Source organism: Microcaecilia unicolor, chromosome 2 (assembly GCF_901765095.1).
Source record: "Microcaecilia unicolor chromosome 2, aMicUni1.1, whole genome shotgun sequence".
NCBI lineage: Eukaryota > Metazoa > Chordata > Amphibia > Gymnophiona > Siphonopidae > Microcaecilia > Microcaecilia unicolor.
Window position 1 is genome coordinate 38064819 of NC_044032.1, and position 22406 is coordinate 38087224.

Below are 22406 nucleotides of genomic sequence, written 5' to 3' on the forward strand. Positions count from 1 at the left end.
GGTATGTTCGAGATGATCTGGTTATGTTTCTGATTGGTAGGTCTATGAGGTCTGTCATGTATCCTGGGACTTCGCCGTAGATAATTTTCTGGACCAGGGTGCAGATTTTGAAGGTAATACGTTCTTTGATTGGAAGCCAGTGCAGTTTTTCTCGGAGGGGTTTAGCACAATTTGTTTTCAAATACAAGTACTGGTCAGCTTATAGTGTTAGTAGGGAAATGATATTACAATGAAATAAAATTTATATATTAGAAAATAATTGGAGAAATATATTGCTCTTTATTGTAATTTTTCAGAGTATATAGTCCTCACATTCAGTGATATTAATATGTTTTTTAAAATTCTGGATTGTGCATCATGCTGCTATAATGTCTGTAGTTTAGACCAATATCATGCTTGTCCTTAATCAGTTTTATATATATATCAATGCTACCTTTTCTTGTTACTTGTGCACAGTTTGGGTACGCATAAAAAGATGGTAATCATGATTTTTTTTTTACATGTTATCACAAAATTCATCTCTTAGAGGATATTTTTTATTTATTTATTTATTTATAATTTCAATATAATACAAGATAAATTCTTGCTAAAAAAAAACAGATCATATAATTTCCAAGAATATACAATATCATCTCCTTTAAATTAAGAGAAGAAAGGAAAATTCCAGTACTCTTTCTTAGACCACCAATATGCAAGTTGTGAGGGCATTAGGAAAAATCTGGTGGATTTCAATCTAAGGTAACTTATAATAAACAAACGAGAGGCCTGATTTACTCCTCTTTATACATTCGTTAAACCAAGTTCTCTTAACATCAGAGTCTATCTGGTTATTTTCTTCATTTCTAAAAAACCTTCAGCTGCTCAGGTTCGAAAAACACATATTTTTTATCCAAATACATTTACACGGATAAGACAAGGTGAATCGTGCGCCCAAATTTCGAGTATCCTCTCTAAATGAAAGAAAAGCTTTGCTTCTATCCTGTGTGGTTTTTACCACATCAGGGTATATCCATATTCTATCACCCAAGAAGACTTTTGTCAAGTTTTTAAAGTAAAGTTTCATTATTGAATTTAAATCCTGTTCAAAAACCAACGATACAAGTAATGTTCTTCTTTCAAGTATTTCAATTAGATTGTAAGCTCTTTGAGCAGGGACTGTCTTTCTTCTATGTTTGTGCAGCGCTGTGTATGCCTTGTAGCGCTATAGAAATGCTAAATAGTAGTAGTAGTAGTAGTAGTAATTTCAGATCGTTCTAGAAGAGCAGTTAGATTCTGTAGTGCCTGTGTTTCCTTCAGTCTCCCAGAGTTTTTTGTAGCAGGCAAATAGTACATTTTATTAACTGGGGGAAAAGACTCTGGAGAGTATTGAAGAATTTCAACCAGGTACTTCTTAAACAATGTCATAGCATCCATTTCTATGGATCTGGGAAAATTCAGCAAACGCAGGTTTAAGCGTCTATTATAATTTTCAAACTGCTCAATCTTACGATGGATCATTAATTTATCTTTAACAAGAGCTTCTGTCTTCTGCTTTAGAGTGGAAAGATCTTGCTGTACACTTTCGGACGTCTCAAGGGATTCTAGCCCGCTTCTGAGTCCTGCAGGGCATGGCAGCGGGTTAACATCCGGCGAGGACAAAGTTGTTACTATTTCCTGTGAAGGAGAAACTCCACCATTTTCTCCCCCCACGGGAATCAGACTCGAGCCGGTCTGACGAGGAGTGCTAGTGGCGAATCTGTCCATTGTCGTCTGGGTAAGGGCATTTTTGGGGTTCATCGTCGGTAAACCCTTAACTACCCCCTTCCTCTTGGTGTGAGGCATATTTAAACATAGAAGAAAAAGAGAAAATACTTCTCAATAAAGAAAATCTTATCCACCAGGGACGATCTCAGCGACGTGACAGAGCGTCCATCTAGTAATCCGCCATCTTGACACGCCCCCACAGTTTTCAAGTTTAACCTCTCTCAGAGGATATTTAACTACATCTGCTCTCCCAGTTGTCAGTCTGTGCTTGCAGTTCCTGGGACTGGAGGGCAATAATCTTTTGTGGGTTTAACAGAAGCTCTGAAAATCCCCAGTGGGCTTCATTGGTTCACATTCACACAACCAATCTTTAGTTTCAGTTTTGGCTTTGGCCGAAACCAGACACTAAGTTTTGGATGCAGTTTTAGTTTTGGCCAAAAGTGTTTAGAGTTTCGGTCTCGCCTGGAACTGAAAAAAAGCAGTTTCAGATGGCCTCCATTTCCACCTATTTTATGGCTGTCTTTTTCTTTTATTTTTATCCTTGCTTTCCTGACTACTTTACCAGTTTCTCTTAGCTTTTCCGGATAGTGTTGCATGCCTTCCTCTTTCTGCAATTTTTTTGTAGTTTATGAAAGCTAATCTCTTTTTCCTTACTTTTTCAGCTACTTTTTTTGAGAATCATAGTGGCCTCCTTTTCCTCTTACTTTTATTTTCTTTCCTAACAAAATGTTTGTTGGTTTTAAAATATCTTTCGGTTTTATACACTGCTCCTCTCCTTCCCCCAGATGTTTCCATCCAGCTAACAAGTCCTTGAGCTAGGACAAAGCGTGGCCTAATACTAAAACACACCATCTGGTTATCACCTACTATACCATCAGGAACATTCTGCTCATTCATAAGCACCAAATCCAGTATGGCCTCTCTCCCCAAAATAGGTGGCCCTTGACTGGAAGCTTGCTGGGATTTGACTTGGAGGCTGTATCTGCTGCCCTATTTAATTTAATTTCTTTACTAACCTGATGCTCCACCTACTACAGTACATTCTCGATTATCCGATGTAAACTACTACTACTACTACTATTTAGCATTTCTATAGCGCTACAAGGCGGACGCAGCGCTGACAGACCCGTTGTTGGATAAGTAAAAAGTTGTAAAATACAGAAAACAATGACAACTACTTAAAAATGCATGGAAAACATACTTTATGCATAAAGAACACGCATAGAGTATCTTTAATTTAAAAATATTGTTTAGTAACACTGATCAGCAATGAAAAAAAAAACATTGTACAGTAGGAAATTTGAGCACATATACAGTACAGAGGCGAATATAGTACAGTAATTGTACAGTAGGCAATGTGAACAGAAATACAGACCTGAGCAAAGAAAAACATAGTTATCTTCTGCATATTCAGCCTCACTGGAGTTGTCTTCTACACCAGGCAATGTGAACTGAGCAGATCTCACAGCTTTGTCTTCTCCAGTCAATAACAGTTTAAAGCAGAAATCAATACAGCAGAAATGAAACTGGAAACCCTCCGGACCTAAGAATGAGAGAAAAAAGAGAGTGCTGTAAATTTAAATGAACAAACAGGAATGGGTGTACATATAGTACTGTACTGCATAAAACTCATTGTGCACAAGAATCTTACCATGGTTTGCTTGCTGCAAAAGCATGGTCTCAGATCAAAAGTGGTTCACTGGCAGGAAAAGCAGGCTCTTGGGTCACATGGAGGGGCATAATCGAACAAAAACGTCTATCTCCATGGGTGTTTATCTCCGAGAACGGGTCCGTGAAGGGGCGGACCAAACCGTATTTTTGAAAAAAAATAGACGTCCATGTTTTATTCGACAATTTGTGAGCTGGGTGTTTTTGCTTTTCAGCGATAATGGAAAATGAAAGCGCCCGGCTCGAAAACGAATAAATCCAAGGCATTTGTTCGTGGGAGGGGCCAGGATTCGTAGTGCACTGGTCCCCCTCACATGCCAGGACACCAACCGGGCACCCTAGGGGGCACTTTTACAAAAACAAAAAAAAAGGTCAAAGAACTCCCAGGTGCATAGCACCCTTCCCTTGTGTGTTGAGCCCCCCAAATCCCCCTCAAAACCCACTGCCCACAACACTACACCATTACTATAGCCCTAAGGGGTGAAGGGGGGCACCTACATGTGGGTACAGTGGGTTTGGGGGGGGGGTTGGACGACTAAGCATTAAGCAGCACAATTGTAACAGGTGGGGGGGGGATGGACCTGGGTCCACCTGCCTGAAGTCCACTGCACCCCCTAACAACTGCTCCAGGGACCTGCATACTGCTGCCAGGGAGGTGGGTATGACATTTGAGGATGAAAATAAAAAGTTGTGAAACATCATTTTTTGTGGTGGGAGGGGGTTAGTGACCACTGGGGGAGTCAGGGGAGGTCATCCCCGATTCCCTCTGGTGGTAATCTGGTCATTTAGGGCACTTTTTTGGGCCTTATTCGTGAAAAAACAGGGTCCAGGAAAAGTGCCCTAAATTCTAGCTACAAACGCATACTTTTTTTCCATTATCGACGAAAGGCGCCCATCTCTGTTCGGGTGATAACCATGCCCCAGTCCCGCCTTCACCACACCTCCAACACGCCCCCGTCAACTTTGTACGCTTCCGCGATGGAGTGCAGTTGAAAACGTCCAAGTTTGGCTTTCGATTATACCGTGTTATTCATTTTTGTGAGATAAACGTCCATCTCCCGATTTAGGTCGGAACTTGGGCGTTTTTCTCGTTCGATTATAAGCAGGATAGTACAGCATGACAGGTCCAAAAATTTCTTCAAAAGCACATACAGCGTGTCAGGTCCAAATATTTCTGCAAAAGCACAGTCTCAGATCAAAAATTGTTCTTTGGCAGGAAAGCAAGGTCTCAGCTCAAAGCATCTTTAATGTTCACTTTCTTTAGCAGTTCCTTTCTGCAAAAGTTTCAGATCTATAGACAAAACAACTTTTTTCCTTTTATTTTTGACTGGCCAAAACTTGCAGCCATGCTGTAAAAGCAAGGTTGCGGCTTAAAACTTCTTCATTGGTTCCCTCGCTGCAAAAGCGTGATTCTAGGTCCAAAAATTGTTGCCATGCTGTACTGTTGTAAATGCAACGTCTCAGCTTAAAACATCTTCAACGGAAGAGAATCCGCACACTTCTTAATGTTGATATGGGGCGCAGGAAGGAATATCAGCTGCAAAGCATGGTTCTCTTGCAGAGAGGCACAGAGGGGCATTTTCAAAAGCGACGTCCAAAAGTTGCGATTTGGACGTCCTTGCAAAACAGCGAAATCTAGGGGCAGGGAAACCCATATTTTCGAAACAAGATGGACGTCCATCTTTTGTTTCAAAAATACCGTCAGGGACGTCCAAATCCTTAAATTTGGACGTCCCTAGACATGGACATTGCTGACTTTTGGTGACTTTCGAAACTAAAAACGTCCATGTCAAAAACGGCCAAATGCAAGCCATTTGATCATGGGAGGAGCCAGCATTTGTAGTGCACTGGTCCCCCTGACATGCCAGGACACCAACTGGGCACCCTAGGGGGTACTGCAGTGGACTTCATAAATTGCGCCCAGGAACATAGCTCCCTTACCTTGTGTGCTGAAACCCCCATCCCCCCAAAAGACTCACTACTCACAACTGTACACCACTACCATTGCCCTTATGGGTGAAGGGGGCACCTATATATGGGTACAGTGGGTTTGTGGTGGGTTTTGGAGAGCTCGCTGTTCCCTCCACAAATGTAACAGGTAGGGGGGGTATGGACCTGGGTCCATCTGTCTGAAGTGCACTGCAGTACCCACTAAAACTGCTCCAGGGACCTGCATGCGCTGTCATGGACCTGAGTATGACATCTGAGGCAGGCATACAGGCTGGCACGACATATTTTTAAAGATGTTTTATTCTGTTTTTAGGCATGTTTCAGGGACAAGTGGTTTTATAAGTCAAAATAAAAATAAATATTATGTTTCATGAACGTCTCTTTTGTTTAAACATAACTAAATGGGCTATAAGCCCCTGATGCAGTCCATTGGTTTTCTTATATTTTGTTCTTCTGACGACATGGCATGTGGGAACTTGCTCCAATTTGTTTTGTGAAATGCAGTGGTATATTAGAAAAATGCACTTGCTTTTTTTTATTACTACTATTTCACAGATATGCATTGAATAATGAGGTAGGAACTTCCTTCATGCGGAAAGTTCTGTCCAGAGGTAGTCTAAATGTGCCAACATTGTCCAGTTCAGCACACTATTAGCCTCCAAGTTCATAGAAAGTTAATTATGTTCAGTGGAAAATACATCTGTTGGTTCAGGCTGATTGCTATGTGAATATTCCATCACTGTCTCATTATTGATTCCAAGTATTCCATATTAAGGGCATTTACTGTAAACTTTGTTTTAATTAGTTTAGCCAGTCGTTACATGCACATCGTTTTGCTTTTTAAACTCAAATGTGAATTCTAAGGGTGGTTGGAAAATTAGGTATAAACTGTGTTGTTTCTGACTGCTTTGGATCCTACTGATCTGCTGTCTAGAATTTTGGAAGATGGAAATGAGGAAAGAAAAATTAAATTTTGTATGTACTCTGTAGAAGTTGTTTACTTTTGCAGTGCATATAAGGATGCCTGTTCTAGTGTAAGCATGTGATAATATTTGAATGTCTATACTTATGGCTATGATTTCTGAACATGTGGCATTACTAAAGGACAGCTTTTAAATGCCCAGCTGGGTATATATGGTAATCCATCTTTGTTAAATGTTTCAGATATATCCATCTACTTGCTTCCATGATATAACTGAAGTCTATTATTCTATCTCAATTTAGTTTCAAATGTAAGTCATATTGAACCCCAGTTTGCTTGGGGTAATATGGGACAAAATGTTTTTTTTTAATTCCTTTATCCTCCATCTTTTAAGACACTGCCTATCCAGCTGGATGGTGATGGCACAATGAAAGCAAGTTTGGTCCAGTGAAGACTAACTTAAAATACCTGCTTATCTGACATTGCTGCCTGGATGTCCAACTGCCACCTGAAGCTGAACATGTCCAAAACTGAGCTCCTCGTCTTTCCACCTAAACCCACCTCTCTTCTTCCTCCACTCTCTATCTCAGTTGATAACACCCTCATCCACCCCGTCCCATCTGCCCGCAACCTCGGAGTCATCTTCGATTCCTCCCTCTCCTTCTCTGCACATATCCAACAGACTGCCAAGACCTGTCGCTTCTTCCTCTTCAACATCAGCAAAATTCGCCCTTTCCTATCTGAGCACACCACACAAACTCTCGTCCACGCTCTCATTACCTCTCGCCTTGACTGCTGCAACTTACTCCTCACCGGCCTCCCACTTAGCCATCTATCCCCCCTTCAATCCATTCAGAACGCTGTCGCACGTCTTATATTCCGCCAGAACCGATATACTCATATCACCCCTCTCCTCAAGTCACTTCACTGGCTTCCGATCAGATACCACATACAATTCAAGATTCTCCTCCTTACCTACAAATGCACCCGGTCTGCGGCTCCTCACTACCTCTCTACCCTCATCTCCCCCTATGTTCCCACCCGTAACCTCCGCTCACAGGACAAATCCCTCCTTTCAGTTCCCTTCTCCACCACTGCAAACTCCAGGCTCCGCTCATTCTGCCTTGCCTCACCCTATGCTTGGAACAATCTTCCTCAACCCCTACGCCAAGCCCCCTCCCTACCCATCTTCAAATCTCTGCTTAAAACTCACCTCTTCAATGCTGCTTTCGGGACCTAACCTTTCGTGAAATATAGTATGCCCTATCAGATGGACTCTAAACTTGTCTTTAGATTGTATAGATTGTCTTTAGATTGTACACCTGTCTTTTAGATTGTAAGCTCCTTGAGCAGGGACTGTCCTTCCATGTTAAATTGTACAGCGCTGCATAACCCTAGTAGCACTTTAGAAATGTTAAGTAGTAGTAGTAGTAGTAGTAGTGTTCCTTAGTTGGGCCCTAGTATTACCATATTGAAAATGTGACCATACCATGCCTCTGTGGTTATGTTCCACTAATAAGTTAAATGATTAACTGGCTATCTTGAAAGGATTATATAATCTTTGGATGCATGACTAGGGACACAAACATACACTTATTTATTCAATATCACAATTCCTCATAAGCAGCTAGAAAACAACTTTTTAGGTGGATAGTGTTCATAATGAGCTCCTTTTATTATCAATCAGGTAGAAGAGATTCAACACAAGTTTCCAGTTTTGGCACAGTATAAGTCATCACAACAACCAATAGGCTGCATTAGGGGCTTACAGCGCATTTATATTTAAACAAAAGAGATCTGCATGAAACAACACATTTATTTTTATTTTGACTTATAAAACCACTTGCCCCTGAAACATGTTCAAAACCGAATACTCCATTTGTGTATCTAAAAGGTAAACTTCTGCAAAACAGATGAAGATGTGATTCCATGTGCCCCAACGAAAGGAGAGTTTAATTCTAATTCCATTTAATTTCAATATATTCCATCATCTTTATAACACCAGGCTTCCCAAGGCAGATTACAACAGTTAAGATTCCATTTAATTTCAACAAATACAAACCCACAACCATAAACACCCTAGAACACACCCTCCCTATCTCAGACAGCCTAAAAATACTTGGCGTCACAATCGATCGCAACCTTACTCTTGAGAGCCAAGTAAACTCCGTAACAAAGAAAATGTTCTACTCAATGAGGAAACTTAAACGCGTAAAACCGTTCTTCCCGAGGGAAATATTTCGAAACCTAATACAATCAATGGTTCTAAGACATGCAGATTACTGCAACGGAATCTATGCGGGATGTAAAGAACAACTCACAAAGAAACTCCAGACCGCCCAAAACACAGCAGCTAGGCTGGTATTTGGTAAAACATGATTCGAAAGTGCCAAACCCCTCCGAGAAAAGCTGCACTGGCTCCCAATCAAAGAACGGATCATCTTCAAAATCTGCACCCTGGTTCACAAAATCATCTACGGCGTTGTCCCAGGATACATGACAGACCTTATAGACCTACCAACCAGAAAGAGAACCGGATCATTACGAACATACCTAAACCTCCATTACCCAAATTGCAAAGGACTCAAATACAAAACAACCTATGCATCTAGCTTCTCCCATATAAGCGCACATCTATGGAACACACTCCCAAAAGCTGTTAAAACAATCCATGACCACCGAAACTTCAAGAAATCACTAAAAACCAACCTGTTCAAAAAGGCTACCGTTCCAACGTAAATCCCACACCCGGCAACACAGCAACACCAATGATCGTACTGGACAATATACAACCTCCCTCTCTTCGACCCTCATGGTGCCTGAAACACACTGACATTATTCGAACGCAATATAACCTTGTATTTGTTCTCCACCGGACTTGGCGAACGCTTTTACGGTACTATGTAAGCCACATTGAGCCTGCAAATAGTTGGGGAAATGTGGGGTACAAATGTAACAAATAAATAAATAAAGATGAACCAATCAGGAAACAGGATACTCTCACTGAAATTTGGCCAATTGTATTGTATAGAACAGTGAAGAAAAAATGAGCACAAACTACAGAGCTTATAATTGCTGTTTCTACCAACTACAATAATTTTTGAAAATGTTTTAGTGATATTTTTTTTGTTTGTTTTTTGTTACTTTTGTACCCTGTGCTTTCCCACTCATGGCAGGCTCAATGTGGCTTACATGGGGCAATGGAGGGTTAAGTGACTTGCCCAGAGTCACAAAGAGCTGCCTGTGCTTATTTCTTGACATTTATATCTAGATATAGAAAGCTTTCAAACAAATTAAAAAGCTGTTCAATAAGTTACAAAATAAGTAAATCTTTTGTCCTCCACCTTTTAAGGCACTGCCTAGCCAACTGAAACAGCTTTAGACTTGTTGCAGCAGATGGACCACGCTGCACAGGCAGTCCCTTAATTCTAATAATCTGTTCTTCTGTTCCTATTGTTTTGGTGTACTGAAAAACCCCGGCAAGCTCCGCCTACTGGCTTCAGGTTTTACAGTGGACTACATAGGCTCACTTCGTCTCCTGTCTATTAAACCTCCTTGGTCTACTGGCGTCGCCGTCTCTATGGTTGTTGTTGGGAACCGGAAGCGGAAGTTTCTTACAGCTGAGCTGAGTAGTGACAATCTGCAAATTTCGCCGAGTCCCGTTTTCTAGCGGGTTTTTTTTGGGCTCAGCTGCTCCAGTAGCAGCCGTAGCCTGGGCTGTGGTTCTCTGCCCGACTTACGGTTGTGACGAGTGGTCCGATCCTGCCGGCTGCAGCTATGGGGGAGACAGAGAAGTTTTCCTATGCCTACAGCTGTGACTTGGATATTAACGTGCAGCTAAAAATGTGAGAGTTTGCTCGGGACGGCGCTGCCGCTGCGCCTAGCACTTAGGGAAAAAGGAGGGGGAGAGGCAGAGTATTTGTGCTGAATTAAAGGATGCGGTTCTTAGCATGCAGGAGAAGATGTGTGTGTGTGTGTGTGTGTTTGGGGGGGGGCACACAGTAGTTTGTTGTATTAAAGGATACTGTGTCTAGCAGTCAGGAGGCGGGGGGGGGGGGCATTGTTTATGTTGAATTAAAGGATGCTGTTCTTAGCATTCAGAAGATGTGTGTGTGTGTTTGGGGGGGGGGGCACAGAGTAGTTTGTTGTATTAAAGGATACTGTGCCTAGCAGTCAGGAGACGGGGGGGGGGGGGGCATTGTTTATGTTGAATTAAAGGATGCTGTTCTTAGCATTCAGGAGAAGATGTGTGTGTTGTGGGGGGGGGGGGGCACAGAGTAGTTCGTTATATTAAAGGAATAGGCTCAGTCTCTGGCTGTCTTCAAATCTAGGCTTAAAGCCCACCTCTTTGCTACTGCTTTCGACTCCTAATCATGACTCTCTTACTCAGTACCCTCATTTATTACCCCCACCACTGCAATTTCCCCACCCCTAGCTGTCTGTTCGTCTGTCCAATTTAGATTGTAAGCTCTGTTGAGCAGGGACTGTCTCTTCATGCTCATTTGTACAGCGCTGCGTAAATCTAGTAGTGCAATAGAAATGTTTAGTAGTAGTAGCAGTAATTAAAGGATACTGTGTCTAGCATTCAGGAGACGGGGGGGGGGGGGCACATTGTTTATGTTGAATTAAAGGATGCTGTGCCTAGCATTCAGGAGACGGGGGGGGCACATTGTTGAATTAAAGGATGCTGTTCTTAGCATTCAGGTGAAGATGTGTGTGTTGGGGGGGGGGGCACAATAGTTTGTTGAATTAAAGGATACTGTGCCTAGCATTCAGGAGAAGGGGGGGAGGCACAGTATTTGTACTGGATTAAAGTGCAGCTTCAGATGGCATTTATGATAGTGTGGAGATGGGTTATAGCTCGGGTAGTGTGCGACTGGGGATAAGGAAGGGTGGTATTTTCTGTTATCCGTATTCTAGTTTTGTGCACCATGTTGATCTGTCTTTGAAAGGTGCCATATTTAGTATAAACACTGATTTTTGCTATGGTTAGATTAGCAAATGGTGAATAACTGAAGTGTCTACTTTGTTATTGGAATGTCGTAAAAGGAATTCATATTGTAGTTAGTGCTCTAATCACTGCATGAGTTCCACGTTTCAGTTCTGGTATTGTAGCTAGAGAACAACTTTGATGGTGACAGCAGGATCTGTGTTGATTATTTTGGATGTTCAGATGAGGTTTGGCAGAGGCAGGTGGCACTTTTATAGCAGTGCTTCTCTGTCCAGTAGTTGGGTACAGCCAACTGGTTGGGTTTTCAGGATATCCACAATGAATAGGCATGAGAGAGATTTCCAGGCATCGCCTCCTTGACATGCAAATCTATCTCATGCATATACATTGTGGATATCCTGAAACCTGAATGGCTGTGTGGGCATCAAAGACTGGGTTGAGAAGTACTGTTTTATAGACTAACCTGGTGCTTTTTAACAGTCTTCTGGAAGTACGTGTAGCCAGTCAGATTTTCAGGATTATTGTAATGCATTTGCATGAGCTAGATTTGTCTTCAATGAATCTTCAGAGTATGTAAAGCCTGGTTATAGCATATTCACTGAGGTACTTCTGAAAATATGACTGGCAAGATATGCCTCCAGTTTAGAATACCTGAATTAGGGGTGGGTAATCACGAGCCTCAAGGGCCACAATCCAGATGAGTTTTCAATATTTCCACTATGAATATGCATGGGATCTATTTGTATACAATGGAAGCAATACATGTCAATCACATTCGTACATATTCATTGTGGAAAACTAGAAAACCCAACTGGCTTGTGGCCTTCAAGGAGTGTGGTTTCCCACCCATGCCAAATCTATTGAGGCATGAACTCAAGGACCAGAGTCCACTTTGTGAAGTGCATGAAACAGAGTTAAGGACCTGGGTACATATACAGAAAGATGCATGCTTCTGTCAATGTTGTTACACTAGACTAACATGGCTACCCATTTATTATCAGATTAGATTTGTTTTATCCTTGTGAGAGGGAATCTCCCTTGGTTCTGAAAACTTTCGGGATGATTTGAACCTGATTTAGGTTCGTGCTGTTGGATCAGTGAATTGTGATTGCAGATAAATAAAATACATCTCTCTCCATAAGTATTACACTTGTTAAAGTAAAACAAAACAGAAATGAAAGGACAATATAAAGAAAACATTTTATTTAAATCCTTCTTAGACCACAATAAAGGGGGAGTTAGGACAAGGAGATCCACACTAAGGATAAGGAAATCCATTAGGTAACAAGTTAATTATTAAAGACCATTAATGTGGAAATAAACATTTTAACTACTCTTACAACCACACTAATATTAGATATCTCCAATTGCGAGCTTCTTTTAGCCCAGGAAGGCCCTTGATTGCTCAGGAAGAAAAAAATATACTTCACATCAAGATACTTAACAATAAATTTACAAGGATAGGCTAACAAAAAGGATGCGCTAAAAGACAATACTTCTTGTCTTAAAGCCGGAAAACTTTTTCTGTGTTCTTATGTTTGCCTGGTTAATTCTGGGTACATCCGAATCTTTTTACCTCAGAAGTGCTTGGGAGTTCTGAAAAAACAACAACAAAAAACGAGCACATAATTATATTAAAATCTTGTTCGCAGCCAGACTTATATTTGGAAGAACAAAATACGAAAGTGCCAGGCCCCTAAGAGAAAATCTACACTGGCTTCCCCTTAAAGAATGTATAACTTTCAAAATATGCACTTTGGTGCATAAAATAATTCATGGTGATGCTCCAACCTACATGTTAGACCCATTGACTTGCCACCCAGGAATGCAAAGAGATCGTCACACACATTCCTAAATCTTCACTTCCCCACTTGTAAAGGTCTAAAATATAGATTAACACATGCATCCAGCTTTTCATACTTAAGTTCACAAATGTGGAATGCTCTACCATTGGACCTGAAATAATCCACAACCTAACTAATTTCCGTAAGGCACTAAAGACACATCTCTTTAACATGGCATACCATAATAACTTATAATTGGTACTGTATTTCACCATCATTTACTTAACATCAGATTTACTCTCTTCCTACACTGTATTACTTAATTTTATTATGCAATCCATGTTCAATATGTGATTCCATTTGTTTATTTTTGTACCTTGGGTATATTTTCTTCCTTTCTATTTGACTGTTATTTAATACTTATGTTCCATTTATATTACCAATTGTACATGTATTCTGAAATGACACAAGTCATGTCGGAAAAATTGTAAGCCACATTGAGCCTGCAAATAGGTGGGAAAATGTGGGATACAAATGTAACAAATAAATACAAAAATGTCCCCATCTGAATCCTCTGTCAGAGAAGCTTCTAGTATTTCAGATATATTCAGAAACTAATTTATTTTTGTCTTTGAACCAATGTACCAGGTTTATTACCCAGTGCAAATTTAGGCAGTACATAATAAATCCTATAAACAAGTGGAATAGCTGCTGAGGAAATCTTTAATATATCAGTCAGGTATTTCTTTAAAGGCATCTATTGGCAAAATCTCTAGAGACTGCATAATTTAACAAATGAACATTGAGTCTCCGGTTATACATAGCATAGTAAATGGTGTCGGATAAAGAACTGTATGGTCCATCTAGTCTGCCCAACAATATAAACTCACTACATATGGAACAGTGTGAAGTGTTACATCATATGTATACCTGTTCTTGATTTATCCTTGCCATTTTTAGGGCATAGACCATAGAAGTCTGCCTGGTGCTGGCCTTGTTCTAAAATTTCAAAGCACTCAAAAGTCTCCACTCTGACCTATCCAAATCTACTCAGCATCCATCAGGGCAAAGACAGTAGAAGTCAGCCCAGCACTGTTTTTCCTGCCTAATCCTCTGGATCCAATGTTTCAAAACAGGATTCCTTTGTGTTTGTCCCACGCATTTTTGAATTCCGTTACCATTTTTATCACCACATCCCGCAGGAGGGCATTCCAGGTATCTACCACCCCTGATGCTCACCACTATTCACCTTCCTTTTCTCCGAGCGGATTCCTTTTATTACCACCCTCTGCCGCCTGTCAGTCAACCAGTTTCCAATCCAGTTCACCACTTTGGGTCCTAAGTTAAGCCCTCTCAGCTTATTCACGAGTCTTCTGTGAGGGACCGTATCAAAGGCTTTGCTGAAGTCCAAGTAGATTACATCTATTGCACGTCCTTCATCCAGTTCTTTGGTTATCCAGTCAAAGAAGTCAATCAGATGTGTTTGGCAGGATTTTCCTTTGGTAAAGTCATGTTGCCTCGGATCTTGATCCCATTTCTTGCCTAGTTTTCTAAAAGGGGAAAAGTCCATACTATTCTATGACATCCTCATTACATAGAAATTTACATAATGAATTCTTTGCCGGTCATCTCTGTCTTTTTTTCCCTTCCTTTCCTGTTCTCCCATTCTATTAACTGAAATGTATCTGTGATGTATTTATTTTGATTTATTTTACCTAGTTCATTGTAAGCCGCTTTGGGGCTGTAACGCTATGGCAAAAGGCGGGGTATAAATGCACTGAAATAAATAAATATTGTGGTAGACAATCTGCAGGTTTCTGTTCCAATGACAGAAACAAGGCGTCTTGGAGTGCTTACACATCTTTTTAGTGTCCCCCCAACTCTCAAATCTGCTAAATCTGTTGAAAGGCCATTGAAATAATTTGATTCTAACAGTGATTTCATGGTCTGCTGTGACGACAGTATTGAACTGTAATCAAGTTGTGATTTTCTGAAATTTATAAGGAGGATATAACTATTCATGTGTGATAACTTGTGTTTTACTAATCAGAGTTGACAAACTCAATGGGTTTCACATCCATTTTGCACTTATTCTTGTCCCGTGTCGCTTTCAGATGAGAAGAAACTATTCTGCTCCCTGTTACGGATCAGCTACCTTATTTGTCAGAATAGCCCATGGTTCAGCAAGGTTTTATGCTGATAATAGTTTATGTTGAGTCATTAATGCTTTTTGTCTTCTATATTGTGACCTGAACATGTACACCCTGGAGGAAAGGAGGAACAGGGGTGATATGATACAGACGTTCAAATATTTGAAAGGTATTAATCCGCAAACGCACCTTTTCCGGAGATGGGAAGGCGGTAGAACGAGAGGACATGAAATGAGATTGAAGGGGGGCAGACTCAGGAAAGATGTCAGGAAGTATTTTTTCACGGAGAGGGTGGTGGACGCTTGGAATGCCCTCCCGCGGGAGGTGGTGGAGATGAAAACGGTAACGGAGTTCAAACATGCGTGGGATATGCATAGAGGAATCCTGTGCAGAGGAATGGATCCTCAGAAGCTTAGCTGAAATTGGGTGGCGGAGCAGTTGGGGGGAAGAGGGGGTGGTGGTTGGGAGGCGAGGATAGGGGAGGGCAGACTTATACGGTCTGTACCAGAGCCGGTGATGGGAGGCGGGACTGGTGGTTGGGAGGCGGGAAATACTGCTGGGCAGACTTATATGGTCTGTGCCCTGAAAAGGACAGGTATGAATTCAAGATAAGGTATACACATATGAGTTTGTCATGGGCAGACTGGATGGACCATGCAGGTCTTTATCTGCCGTCATCTACTATGTTATGTTACTATGTTACTTTTCTAACCATTTTTGTTATTTGATGCTGCAGTTATTCTATGATACATTTGTAAAAGGGCCCTTTTATTAGGCTGTGCTAGTAAATGGGATTAGTGTATCCTAATATAGGTCTTTCCTATGTGATAATCCCATTTCTATCATGATGCAAATTTGACCTCTTTTAATGCTTTCATTTTCGGCCATATGCTAATATTAGCATTAGTGCAAGGTCACAGAAAATAATTAACGCGGAACGCGGGAGCCCTTACTGTCGCTGATCCTTAAATGTGGGCCGCAGCGCATGCACTCGTGCCTAAGAGGCAGGCGGTGTGGCTGACGTGACACTCCGTAGGAAGGTCTGAGGTCCCCAAAAGAGCTGTAGAACCCGTCTTTGGTGCCCCCCCATCTAGAAGCCCACGTGAGTGGGCTTTGAATCACGGCAGCGACCGTGACATGTTAATTGGCATTGATTAAAACTTGCAAACAAATCTGGATGCATGCTATTCTATAAGGCACAGTACCTAACTCCCATGGCACTTATCTCCGAAAGGATTGTGGCCGTGGGCGTGTTGGGGGCATTCGGAAAAGTTGCATGTGGAATTACAGAATACTGCCTAACCGTGCCTAACTTCGGCGCTGGCATTTATACCAGGTTTTAGCAGGCATAAGTCTAGTGCCCCAAAGTTCAGCTCTAAGGGGGAGATTCTATATATAAGCCTAAAAAATTGTCGCAGAAATCAGTGCCAACTAAGCATATTCTATAAGTGGCACCTAGATTTAGACGTGGTATATAGAATAAGCTTAGTTGTTATCTCAGCACCTAAAACTACCTGCCCCCATTTACACCAACGGAAATGTGGCTTAAATCCCGGCATATAAATTTAGGTACAGTGGGCCATATTCTATAACTATGTATGTAAATTTCAGAATATCCATGAAATGCCTATTTCCCTGCCCATAACCATGCCACCTTTTGCCTGTGCGTTAAAAGTTAGGTGCTCTGCATTACAGAATGTGCTTAGTGAGTTCTATGTGTAAATTCTAATTATTGACAGTTAGTGCTCATTATTGCTTGTTAAGCGCTGTTATCAATGCTGATTAGCTTGTTAAGCCAGTTAAGTTACACACGTTGTTACAGGTTTCAGCGCAGATCTCTAGGCACGGGCACCCCGACATAATAGCCCTGACAAAATAGCCCCGACCAGAAAGCCCTGACAAAGTAGCCCTTGACAAATCAGCCTCTAACAAAATGGCTCCTCCCACAAAATAACTCTTTACAAAATAGCCCCCTAGAAATAATGCAGTGCTATAATCTGGGCAGCCTGATCGGGCCCTTTTGTCAGGGGGCTAATTTGTCAAGGGCTATATCTGTGGGCAGGCTGTTTTGACAGTGGCTATTGTGGGAAGCTTTTTTGTCGGGGCCATTTTGACTGGGTACCCTAGGCATGCTATATAGAATCCAGGGGTACACACTATTCTGTATAAGGCATGTGCCCTTTATAGAATAGTAGTACTTAGTGCTGAATTTTTAAGTTTTGGTGCCATTTATAGAATTTTCTCCTTAGTGTGCATTAATGTGAGCTCGCTAGCTCAATAGTGTTTCCATGCCCCCTCCAAAAAAAAACAAACTGCATGGTTAGTGCGGGTAAAAGGCAAAACTAATGCAAAATACTTTTCTGCGTTGTATGTTAGGCCATTCTTCCCTCAATAGCACTTGGTTTAGTAAACATGCCCCATAATTTGTATTTTAAATGGATATTTTAACCTGGATTTTATAGGTAAGATTCAGCAAATGTAGACTTGTCGATTCTTGGAAATGTAGTAATATAGAACAACATTTGCAGCCACTTAAGACTTGTTTAACAGGTGCACGCGTATTTAGATGGAACTGCCCTGTACTCAATGATGCATGTGCTGGTCGTAAGTACACTGCATTAAGGCAGTTTCTTATACGCTCAATAACTAGCTAACTCACCGATGAGGCTGCAGGTGGTCCAGAGTTCTGTGACGAGAGTACTAATGGGGAGGAGTAGGAAGGAGACTGATTCTCTGAAATAGCTGTATTAGCTCCCAGTTCTGGAGCTCTTATAATTTATTTATTTATTTGTAACACTGATACCCCGCAGTTTCCCACTTATTAAATAGTTGACATTAACATTTAGCTGTGAGTTTATCAATATGGGCTTCTTTTAAGACAAGTTATTTTTACCACAAGTTGTGGTATTTTAATAATGGTATTGTAGAGCTTTATGGTTGAGTCATGCCTGACTCTTGAAAATACCTACCTGCTCTCAGGTGGGCTAGAGCCTTTTCAGTAGTTGTGTCTGTCTTATAGAATATGCTTCTAGTGAGGTGTAGAAGGAGCAAAGGCGCTTAATCTTTTGGAAGAAACTTGATATTTTTATTCTCTGTCTAATTAGAGTATATGTGGGAAGATTGTTTTGTAATAATAGGTAAGAGGGTGGGCTCTAGAGGCTGGTACAACTGTCTTTTATAATTATAGAATCAAGGCAAAAACAGGTAATAAAAGTGTTAGTCGAGGTGATTTGGGAGAACTGCTGGCATGTTTTACATTGTTCCTTATTATACTATATTGATGTAGTATTTTGTTTACCTTTTAGATGTTTTTACTGTAAATGCATTGAATGAGTTTTCAGATTTATTGTTTTAAAATAAAGTACGTATTGTTTTCTGTGATTCAGAGGAAGCCTGGAAGGGAAGAGGGAACAGAAGAGTTATAAAGCTGTCCTGGAAGACCCGATGTTGAAGTTCTCAGGCTTATATCAGGAGACCTGTTCTGACCTCTATGTCACTTGCCAGGTGTTTGCAGAAGAAAAGCCTCTTGCTCTCCCAGTGCGGACTTCCTATAAGGCTTTTAGTACAAGATGGAAGTAAGTGAGCATATTGTTCTCATGCTGCATAGGATAAGCCAAACAAACTCCTTGACACCATTGCCTTTTCTCAGGGAATCCAATTTTGAAGAACCTTGAAAGCTTGTCAGATGTAGAGCAGCAGTAATACCAGAGATGGGCAACCACAGTCCCCGAGGGCCAGAATCCAGTCGGGTTTTCAAGATACCCATGCATGAGATTGATTTGCGCATACTGCTTCCATTGTATGCAAATAGATCTCATGCTTATTCATTGTGGAAATCTTGAAAATCCAACTGGGTTGTGGCCCTCGAGGACCGTGCTTGCCCTCCCTTGCTGCAGATTGTGCCTTAGCGAAATCATAGTCCTTATATAGGAAATGGAAAAAGAATGTCTAGATGCCAAAATTTTTAAGCATTCTATTCAGATTAATACTTTTATGCTATTTCTTTCTTCCTTTTGCTAATCTTCATTTGATCTCTTATCTTTTTTTTCTTCTCCTGCAAGCTATGATTGGATTTTTTTTATTTATACTGCTTTCGTGGTCATAAGGCCATTCAAAGTGGTGAACAGAGCTAACACAGTATAAGAAGTGCATAAATCAATGTCAAAATAGCATAGAAAAAGTGGTAACAACACTGTGCTTCACATTAATTATTGGAAATAGGCATATATGAACCTCATCTAAGATTTCCACCTCTTCCCATTCTGCTCTGGCCAAATCATATTATCATTATATTTTTAAAAGTTCATGACCCGTTTTCCTCACGATCCCCTCCCCCATATCACTACTTTCCAAACAAACAAAAACATTTCCATCGAGTTTACACACTGAATTAATTTGACTTAAGAAGATAAGTATTGCCGTACTAGGACAGACCGAAGGTTTTTAACTTGTTCCTACCCAGGAGACTAGACTCTAGCTCAGGGATTCTCAACCCAGTCACTAACACACCGATCCAGTCAAATGCACGCACATTTACCTCATACATATTCATTGTGGATATCCTAAAAACCTGGATGTGTCCCAAGGACTGGGTTGGGAACCACTGCTCTAGCCTGATATCAGTTGACAAACCATTCCAACAGCACGTTGCACCTGAGAAGACTCTGACCCTCCCCATCCTCAAAGCAGGAGCTCTTAAAAAGCCATCTTGGCTAAATCTTAAAGCCTGAGTGAGGTTATACTGTTGACCTTATTTGTTAGGAAATTCATTACCTTATAAGGCAGCACTAATCTGGAACGCGCTTCCTTTATCAGGGGAACTACAGATTATCTTTGCTTTAGAAAACTATTGAAAACTTTTTTGTTTAGAAAATATGTATTAGGCCTGTAATGGTCTTAGGGTATCTGATGTCATTTTAGTCGGTGTCTTTTAATTGTTTTGCTGATTTTATAATAATTTCTATTTTGAAGTATTTCCTAGTTACGACGAGTTGCTCTTATTGTTAGCCACTTTGAACCTGAATGGTAACTGTGGATTATAAGACCTTTTTAAAATAATTTACACCATCAATTAGCCAGCCACTCTTCAGTTCCCTCCCACTTCTGAGGAACCCCTTCAGCCAGACAGCAGGAATACTCGATCTGCTGGCTCTCTTTCCCACTGCTCCCTGTTATTGCAGCTGCAAAAATGATCAGTAGTCTACCTCTGTATGTACAGCACTTATTAGGTTTAAACTGCGCAATGTGGGGAGAAATGCCAGTTCAAGTCTGTCTTGCAAGACTTGCAGCAGCGTACCAAGGGCGGGTCGGTGGGGGCAGTCCACCCCGGGTGCACGCTGCTAGAGTGGTGCAGAGAGAAGCCATGCGCCTGTCGGCTCCGCTGGTTCCCTGCTCCCTCTGCCCCAGAACAGGTTACTTCCTGTTCCGGGGCAGAGGGAGCCGAGAGCCGCGAGGCTGCTCCCAGCAGCTAAAAATGCACCCGGGGGTGGGGGGGGTGGGGTGTGCGCATCTGCAATCCGCCCCGGGTGGCAGCCGACCTAGGATCGTCACTGTGCATCAGTGTTTGTTCCTGTATCACACAGCTTAAATCTAATAAGAGCCACACATGCGGATGTAGAGAGCTTGTTTCTGCAGTGGTGGAAGCCAATTCAGGGCACAAAATTCCAGATGTAAGCTCTTTGAGCAGGGACTGTCTTTCTTCTATGTTTGTGCAGCGCTGCGTATGCCTTGTAGTGCTATAGAAATGCTAAATAGTAGTAGTAGTAGATGCCCAGGATTAGAGACTCATCTTTCACAAGGAGAGCATATGAAATTGTATAGATCCAAATTACTCGGCTTCCTACTCTTCTAAAATAGGAGAATGTCAGGACTGGTTAACAAATCACATCTACTGGAGGTAAAAGAAAATGCTGTAGGTAATAAGGTTGATATCTTTGTTGCTGAAATGAGGGATCAAATCTTGACCTTAACAACATAGTAACATAGTAGATGACGGCAGAAAAAGACCTGCACGGTCCATCCAGTCTGCCCAACAAGATAAACTCGTATGTGCTACTTTTTATTTTTACCTGTCCTCTTCATGGCACAGACCGTATAAGTCTGCCCAGCACTATCTCCGTCTCCCAACCACCAGCCCCGCCTCCCACCACCGGCTCTGGCACAGGCCATATAAGTCTGCCCAGCACTATCCCTGCCTCCCAACCACTAGCCCCGCCTCCCACCACCGGCTCTGCCACCTAAACTCTGCTAAGCTCCCAAGGATACATTCCTTCTGAACAAGTGTCGCTGCCTCTAACCATGACCCTGCTAATGCTTTTAATACCTTCTTTTGCATTTTAAACACTCTGTGTGGGAGATGATTTCTCACAGAAATGGATTAGAAGGGACATTGTGAGATAGGTATAGCTGAAAATCTTTGCAAGGCTGGTTATAAGAACTCCAGATATATGATGGTGGACTGAGAGACATTGGTGGGGGGGGGGGGGGAGGGGGGGTTGTGTGCAGGAGGATTAGTGCAGCAGACTTTGATCCTGAGGAACTGGGTTCGATTCCCACTGCAGCTCCTTGTTATTCTGGGCAAGTCACTTAAACCTGTGGCAATTGACTAGCATGTGGCAATGCCCATGCGCTAACCAATTAGCACAGAACATGCTCACTCTCCACCCTACTGCTAAAAAAATACATTTTATTTTTAAGTGTATGGATAGTGTGCACACATCCCTAAATTACTATGGGACGCCTAAATGTGCCCCATGGTAAACCATTTTTGCTGTAGTAAGCATGCATTAGTGCTTACTACAGCTTTGTAAAAGGGCCCCTAAGTTATCACAGTCCAGGATCTAAAAACCGAGAGTTGTCCTCATGAGGCACCATCTTGAAAAGATATTAACATTCTCCTACTACTAATGAAGGTCATAACCTGTGTTGGTTCAAAGGATGCCTACTTGACAGAATGGTTTTTAACTATACATTTACAGGGTACTTCAAAGGGAAAAGAGCACCCAGTTAGAAAAAAATAAATAAATAAAACCCCCTGGCTTTAGTATACATGCTTTCTTGTCTTCTGGGTCTTCTTGGTAACTTCAGGAAATAGTGGTACCCCACAATTAAAACAAATAGAAATTGATTCTTAAAAGAATATATGCAAGAGTCAATCCTGGTCTGAACTCAGGGCTAGAATCACCATCAGAGCAGCAGGAACAACTGTCTCTTAAGCTGATTTTCTAGACACGATGTTA

At 41.4% G+C, this 22406-nt stretch overlaps 1 protein-coding gene across 1 annotated transcript in view; it reads left to right on the forward strand.

Moving 5' to 3' along the window:
- Positions 1-9913: 9913 nt before the first annotated feature.
- PIK3C3 (phosphatidylinositol 3-kinase catalytic subunit type 3) overlaps positions 9914-22406 on the forward strand; it is a 333547-nt gene continuing 321054 nt past the window's right edge. Inside the window, exons 1-2 of the mRNA XM_030192881.1 lie at positions 9914-10128; positions 18555-18743. Coding sequence (XP_030048741.1) covers positions 10061-10128; positions 18555-18743 — 257 coding nt within the window. The 5' untranslated portion in view covers positions 9914-10060. The remainder of the gene's footprint in view (positions 10129-18554; positions 18744-22406) is intronic.